General features: G+C 69.7%; 1 protein-coding gene across 1 annotated transcript in view; it reads right to left on the bottom strand.

The window, feature by feature from the left end:
• PLEC (plectin) overlaps positions 1-7112 on the bottom strand; it is a gene marked incomplete in the record, with an annotated part of 65460 nt that overhangs the window by 47749 nt on the left and 10599 nt on the right. Inside the window, 17 exon segments of the mRNA XM_027773273.1 lie at positions 35-130; positions 249-353; positions 502-663; positions 751-828; positions 893-1381; positions 1869-1962; positions 2199-2326; positions 2423-2518; positions 2590-2709; positions 2789-2895; positions 3029-3144; positions 3391-3557; positions 4249-4341; positions 4436-4513; positions 5220-5324; positions 5414-5428; positions 5578-5639. Of these exon segments, the coding sequence (XP_027629074.1) occupies positions 35-130; positions 249-353; positions 502-663; positions 751-828; positions 893-1381; positions 1869-1962; positions 2199-2326; positions 2423-2518; positions 2590-2709; positions 2789-2895; positions 3029-3144; positions 3391-3557; positions 4249-4341; positions 4436-4513; positions 5220-5324; positions 5414-5428; positions 5578-5639 (2111 nt within the window).

Here is a 7112-nt window from a genome sequence, read left to right as displayed (position 1 = left end):
GTGTTGTGCGGCGCCGGGGGGGGGGGGGGCACACCTGGAAGTAGGCGGTGTTCTCCTTCAGGTGGGCCTCGATGCAGCAGCACAGCTGTAGCACCCAGCTCCACTGTGTCTGCAAGGCCGCCTGGAAGGACTGCAGGGGCACGCCGGCATCAGAGAGGCCCTTCCCACCTTCGCCCCTCCTACGGCCCTGCCCCGCCCTCACCCACACCCGAGGTCCTCCCACGGCCCGGCCCGGACCCCGCGCCCACCTCCACCGTGGGCCGAGCAGGGTGGTCCTCCCGCAGCAGCCGGTCCCCGGTGCTCTGGATCTCCTTGACCCTCTTCTCCTTCAGCTCCAGCTCACGCATCAGCGCCTGAGCAGGGGGCACGTCAGGGATGGACCGGGCCGGGGGCCCCTCATCCGCAGCAGCCCGGACCCACAGCCTGCACCATCTCTGAGCGGCCACGGCCAGACCTGACTAGCAGCCAGTAGGCGCTCCGGGAGGCGGGACGGCCCCTCACCGAGTAGCTCTCCTTCTTGGCTGCCATGTTGGCATTGTGCTCGCTCCAGTCGAAGGCCACCTCCTCCTCCTCCTTTTCATTCAGCCACATCAGCTCCTTGGTCGCTGCACCCACAAAGCCGTGCAGGGCCTCCAGGGACCGGAGGCGGGCCTTAGAGGAGTTCTGTGGGCGGGCGGGCAGGTGTCAGCAGGTTACATGCCCACCACCCGCCGCCCGCCACGTGCCAGCCACCCCGCCAGGCCCACGCACCAGCAGCTTGGCATACTGTAGGTCCAGCCGGCCCAGGCAGTCTCTGCAGGGGCCCCCGGGGGGCGGGGGGAGCTGGCCCTGCAGGACACATGGAGAGTGAGGCCCCCTGCTGGGCCGGCCACGCCCACCCCCAGGTGCTCACCTCGTCGCCCCGTGCTCGCTCGATCTTGGCCCGGAACTCCTCGACAGACTGGTGCAGGCCGCGGTGGCTGCCCAGCTGGGCCTCCACGCTGGGCAGGTCGGCGCCCCACTCGGCGCTGTCCACCCGGCGCTGGTTCTCCTCCACCCAGGCTAGCAGGTCCTGCAGGTAGCGCAGGGCAGAGTCCTCCAGCTCTGGGCGCCGCTGCATGCTCTGGGCCACCTGGGCCACGGGGGCGGCCACGCCTGCCTTTAGCCGCAAGTTGTACTCGGTGCGGAGGGCCACCAGGCGCTCGTGCAGGCGGTACACCCTGGGGCAGGAGAGGGCAGTCAGGGTGGGGGCAGTCGCTGGGGGTGGCTGCGGGTGCCGTCCATCCTTGAGTGTCTGCACGTCATTGAACAGCAGCCGGATCATGGCGTCTGCCTTATCCAGGTCGCGGTCCACCTCGCCCGCCCTCTGTGGCACCTTGCCTGCGGCCAGCAGTCGGACATCCTGCAAGGTGGTCGTCCGTGGCTCAGCGCCGGCTGCCCACTCTGGACGGCATGGGGCCTCAGCCTGGGGGTGCCCTTGTGCCTGTGCAGGCCTCGGGTCCCCTCCTCCCCAGGCCCTGGAGCCCACGTGGGTTCCTGACAAGTGACAGGTCCACCTGCCAGCACCCTTGGCACCAAGCCACATGAACCCCACGGGTCCCCAAGCCAGGTCAAGCCCCCACCCCCCCACCGTGGCCTGGCCCAGGGTTCCAAGCCTCAGCCCCAAGCCCAGCCCTCATTCACTCTCCCCTCCACAAGTCCCTGCCCTGAGCTGGGCCGGGCCAGGGAAAGGGCAGGCCATCTCTAAGGTCCAGCCTGGCCACACCCAGTAGGAGGAGCTGGGCTGCACCCGCTCTCCCACCCACCAGCCCCCTCAGGCTGGGCTGCAGGGTGTGGCAGGCTCACTGGCTCTGCCTGCTCCGCTCTCTCCTCCCCTCCCCTCCCCTCACCGCCTGCAGCAGGGCGTCGGCCTGGCTCAGCTGCTCCTCACACAGCCCGGCCTCCATCTGCAGCTTGCTCACGATGCGCTGAAGACCCTCCAGCCTGCGGTCCAATCACGAGTGGGGTGAGCCCACGGTGGTCCACTGCAGTCCCGCCAGGGAGCAGCCGGCCGCCGCCTGCTCCAGCCTCCAGCCTCCAAACTGCCTGCCCGCCTGCCCAACTGCGGTCTTCTGTCCCGCCTGCCCAGGGCTGTTCTGAACTGGGGGGGCATTTCCTCCCCAGGCAGTGACTCACCCTCGGGGACTCCCCGGGCCACCGCAGGACCAGCCAACACCCACCTCTCAAACTCGCCGCGCAGCTGCTTCTCCCGCTCCAGAATTGCCACGTGCAGCTTGCCCCACTCTTTCTCCACGTCCAGCGGGTGGCAGCCAGGGGGCACCTTCAGCTGGCCAGCCTGCACTGACCCCTGCAGGTGGGACCGAGTTCAGCCTGTGCCTGCAGAGGGTGTGGTGCAGGCCTAGCCCTACGGGACAGCCGGCCGGGGCTCTGGGACCCTGCTCACCTCCAGGGACTGGTAGATGCCCTTGGACCTATTCTTATCCGCCTCCTTGGCTGGAAGCTCTGTCTCCTTGAACTTCAGGAACTGGCACCAGAGGATCTGCAGGGACACAGTGTCGGTGGCCTCGCCCACCCCCAGCAGCACAGGCCCGGCGTGCAAACGGAGCCCACCTCGATCTCCTCGAAGCTGGAGGGGAACCTGCGCTCCTCGAAGGCAGCAGTGTGGTGCCGGATCCACTGCAGCAGCAACAGCGCCAGCTCCCGGTACTCCTGCCAGCGCAGCTGCAGCTCCTGCACAGAGATGGCAATCATGGCCTCGGGCCCTGCCAGGCCGCACCCGCCACGCCCGCCGCGCCCGCCAGCCACTCACGTTGGCCTTCACCCCATCCTGTGCATCAGGGACACGGGGCATGGCATCGTAGAGGGATGACACGTAGGTAATGATGGACTTCTCGTCAGGCTGGGGGACGTCCACATCTGCAGGGGGGGCTGGGTCAGGGCCTGGGCAGGGCGGGGCGGGGGCAGGGGCTGGAGCAGGACCTGGGGCAGGAGAAGGGGCCAGAGCGGGCCAGGGGCAGAGCAGGGGCGGGGCGGGGCCCACGGCACATGCCCTCAGGGTCCAGCAGCCTCGTCACTCCCAGGTCGCGCTCGGCCACGGAGAAGGCCTGGTCCAGGTTCTGCAGGTTAGTCTGCCGGTACACCTTGCTCATGTCGATGAGTGTGGGCCTGTGGATGCGGCAGGTGAGGACACGAGCGATGCCCACCCACCGCACCCGCAGGCCAGCTCTGGGAGGGACCTGCTGCCCCTGCCCGGGCCAGGCCGAGGAGTGGGCAGGGCTAGGGGGCGGCGGGCGCCGGCGGGCCTCCGCAGTGCAGTCGCCTCTCCTGCCCCCCTCCCTGCCCCGACATGCGGGCCTGCCGCCTGGGGTGCTCGACGGGCACCCTGACCGCAAGCCCCTGCCCGGGCCACACCTGTGCCGGTGGATGATGGCGTTGAAGAGGCGGCCGTCACGCCAGCTGGAGGTGAAGTTGTCGCAGCGCAGGCCCTGGTAGCCCTCCACCATGCGCTGTGACCACAGCAGCAGCTTCTCCTTGGCCGTCATGTCCTCCGACTGCCCACTCACCTGGATGTCCGAGATCTGCCAAGCGAGTGGGGGTGGCGCTCAGGCCTGGCCCTGCCTGCTCCGTGTTCCCTCCTCTCCCCTGGCTGCACGGGGTCACAGGCTGAGGCCGGGAGCGCCGCCACCCCAGGCCACACCAGCCACAGCAGCCATAAGCTGGGAGGCCGCACCATGGGCTGGCGGGACGTGGGGCGGGGACGGCAGCTGCTGGAGCCCCGGGCCCCGGGGGTAGGAGACCCTCTCAGTGGAGCGGGGTGGGGTCTCTGGGCCCAACATGGTGTGAGGTTGGGAGGTGGTGCCCGCCCAGGCCTGCACTTAGCCTTTCGGAGCCCGGTCTGCGCCTGCCCGTCCCTGGCTGTTGGCCCTCGGCCTGCCAGCCTGTGACTCAGGCACTGTGCCAGCCAGGCTCTGCCTGCCTGCTTCTCAGATCTACGGCTTCCTGTGTGCCGGGACGGCAGCACATGAGTCACCAGAGCAGCCGACAGCCCCAGGCTTCCCTGGGCAGGCGCAGAACACAGAGCACACACTCCTCTGCAGGGAGGCTCAGCAGGCCCTGCCCGGCGGGCCAGAGGGCACAGGGTGGACTGCCTCGGAGACAGGGCTGGGCCCTCAGGCCACGGAGTCAGCCGAGGCTGGGCAGGATGCTGCCTCCTGGGCTGCACCCCAGGCAGAGTCCAGGCTCCCAGAGCCCCCGGGGCAGCTGCCACACCTGGAAGTGCAGGATGATGGTCCAGATCAGGCCAAGCGTCAGCTTGGGGTTGCCGTCGGCAATGTCATCGTTCCGGATGTTCACCAGCTTCACCTGGGGGAGCACGCTTGGTCAGCGCGGGCAGGCCATCTGGGGGGGTTTGGGGGCGGGCAGTCCAGCTCGGGGGCGGGGCAGGTGGGGCCCTTACCTGGCGGTGCCGGAGGTAGTCCAGGGCGATCTGGACGTTCTGCAGCTTGTGGAAGCGCATCCTCCCCTTCTCCCGGGGCTGTGGGCACCGCACAGTCAGGGTGCGGGCAGCTGGCTCTGGGCCCACCCCTCAGCACCCCGTGGGGCCTTCCCTGGGGGCAGTGGCCCTCACTGCATCCCAGTCACAACTGCCAGCTGGGCAGAGGTCAGGCCCGGCAGGGGGGAGGAAGGAAGGGGGTGGGGACATGGGGACGAGACAATAGCCAGGAAGCTGCGGCTGGGGGCAGTGGCATCAGAGGGGGTCCTGCCCGGCGGCTGCTGGTGGGTCTCGGCCCAGCCCTGGGCAGCACAGCAGGTGGCGTGACATGTGGCATCTGCCCACCCAAACGCCAGGTGTGGGCCGGGCCGGGCTGGCCGCCATCCCGGTGCGCCAGGCCCCTTGGCCGCGGAGCCCGCGTGCTGCCCCGGCCGGCGGCACCATCACTCACCAGGCGCGAGCTCCTGATTACGTCCCGCTCCCGCGGCTGCCCAGCCAGAGCAGGGCAAGGGGTAAAGGGCAGAGGTCAAGGTTCAGAGTCCAAGCAGCAGAGAAACCAAAGCAGAGCAGAGCGTGAGGTTACTGTGTGAGGGCTCCAGTGTGGAGGGCGGCAGGGGCCAGGGCGGCCACTCCCAGACCAGGCCCTGGGTGGAGGCCGGCGGCGCGGCAGGGCCGAGGCAGGAGGGCCCGAGCTGGACAGAATGGGAGAGGCCCAGAGAGGCAGGCAGGGCGGGCAGGGCGCACGTACCAGGCTGTCCCCCGAGAGGACCTCCAGCAGCGAGATGAGGTTGTGGCCGTCGCGCAGGTCCTCATACAGGTCGCTGACATGCCTTCATACAGGTCACTGACATGCCTCTGGGCCTGCGGGACGGCAGGGTGCTCAGACCCCTCAGGGCCGCCGGCAGGCCCCACAGGGACGCCCCGGCCCGCAGAGGCACCTACCTCCACCCTCCAGTGCTAGGAGACCGGACAGAGAAGGAAGAGGACAGAGACAGGAGCGCCAGCAGAGCAGAGAAGAACAGGTTTCAGAGGTGAAGGGCCCCGGGCGGGACAGCCGCCCTCCCAGCCCAGCCCTGCCCTGCGGCCCCCGCCGGCGGGGTACCCACCTTGATGAGGTGCTTGTTGACCCACTTGGTGAAGGTCTTCTTCTGCACACGGTCCCGCTCATCTGAGGGAGAAAGGCAGCTTACCTGGGGCTGGGAGAAGCCCAGGGCAGCCCTCGAAGTGACCGCCGTGCGGACCTGGCGACCCGGGAGGATCCGCCCGAGGAGGGCCCCAAGGTGGCCCTAGCCTTGGGCCTCCCCCAGATCACATGAGAGGCCCGCCCGCCTCCCTCACCCCCGCAACCCTCTCCAGACACCCTCTCCAGGCGGGCTGAGCCAGGCACAGCGGGGTGTCTGTTCAGTCCTGTTGCTCCCAGAGCCTCCGCCCCTCGACCAAGGCCCCCACGCTGAGGCACAGGTCCCAGCCTGCCCGCCTGCAGCCTCAGAGCGGGGCCTGGGCCTACTCGGGGCATTCTGTGGGGAGTTTGGGCCCTCCTTGGGGCCGTCCCCGAGATGCAGCCCCACGCCTGCCCTGGCCCTGCACCCGGGGCTTGGAGGTCCATCTGCCAGCCCGATCCACACGGACAGTGGTGGCCTCCCCCCGGACCTCATCTCAGCCTGTCCCCACACTCAGACCCTCGGCGTCTAGCCCCCGCCTGCAGTGTGCTCAGGCTTCCTGCCACAGGAAGTGCGCCGCCCCTGCCCGTCCAGCGCCCGCTACCTTTCTTGCCCTCGGAGGCCCGGAGCACAGCCAGGTACAGGTTGTCCTCAGAGCTGGTTCTCTTGCCACCCAGGCCCTCACGCTCAGGCACGCGGAGCCGGTGCTGGGACATGGTGCCGCCCTGCTCCGGTCGCCGACCCTCGCCTCAGGTGCTGCGCTCCGGCCGCCCCGCGTGGCACAAGCAGCTGCACAGCGCTCGTCCGCAGAGTGGCTGGGGGGGGGGGGGGGGGGGGGGGAGCCGCCCAGCCCCACCCAGGGGGAGTGCCCACACAGGAGGAAGGCCGCCCTCCCTGTCCCGCCCTCGGCTCCAGAAACAGGAAACCAGGGTTTCCTCCTCGCCTGCCCACCACAGCCCCTTCAGGAGTGAGGGTGAGGGCGTGGGGCCCAGGGAGCCGGCGCTGCACCGCACGCCACTGGGTGCCAGGGCCCCCCCATGCCCCCCCATCTCAGGGTGGCCTCAGGGCCACGCCCTCCCAGAGGACACTCCCTTTAGGCCTCCCTGCAGCCTGCTGCCCTGCTGGGGCTGACTGGGGGCCTCCAGCCTACGAGACGCCTGGCTGCGTCTTCCACTCAGGCCTCGCTAGGAAGGGAAGGGGCTCCCACCTGCGAGGCTGGCCCTCTGGGGAGCCCCTGCGGAACCCACCCCAAGCCATGCCAAGCAGGGGCAGGCGGGTGGAGCTGTGTTGACTCAGTGAGGACACTTCTCTACTTGGGGCTGGTGGGGAGCACCCCACCCGGAGGGGCCGGGCTGAGTCAGGCTGGGCAGCGTCTGTGACTCACTGGACAGGCAGCTGCACCTGGGCAGGACGGGTGGGGCTGGCAGGCAGCAGCTCCGCAGGGCTATGGAGGTGGAGGGCCTGGGCAAAGGGCGCTGGCA

The sequence above is a fragment of the Tupaia chinensis genome, unplaced genomic scaffold (assembly GCF_000334495.1).
Source record: "Tupaia chinensis unplaced genomic scaffold, TupChi_1.0 Scaffold000335_1, whole genome shotgun sequence".
Classification (NCBI taxonomy): Eukaryota; Metazoa; Chordata; class Mammalia; order Scandentia; family Tupaiidae; genus Tupaia; species Tupaia belangeri.
This window is presented reverse-complemented; position numbering and strand designations above follow the sequence as displayed.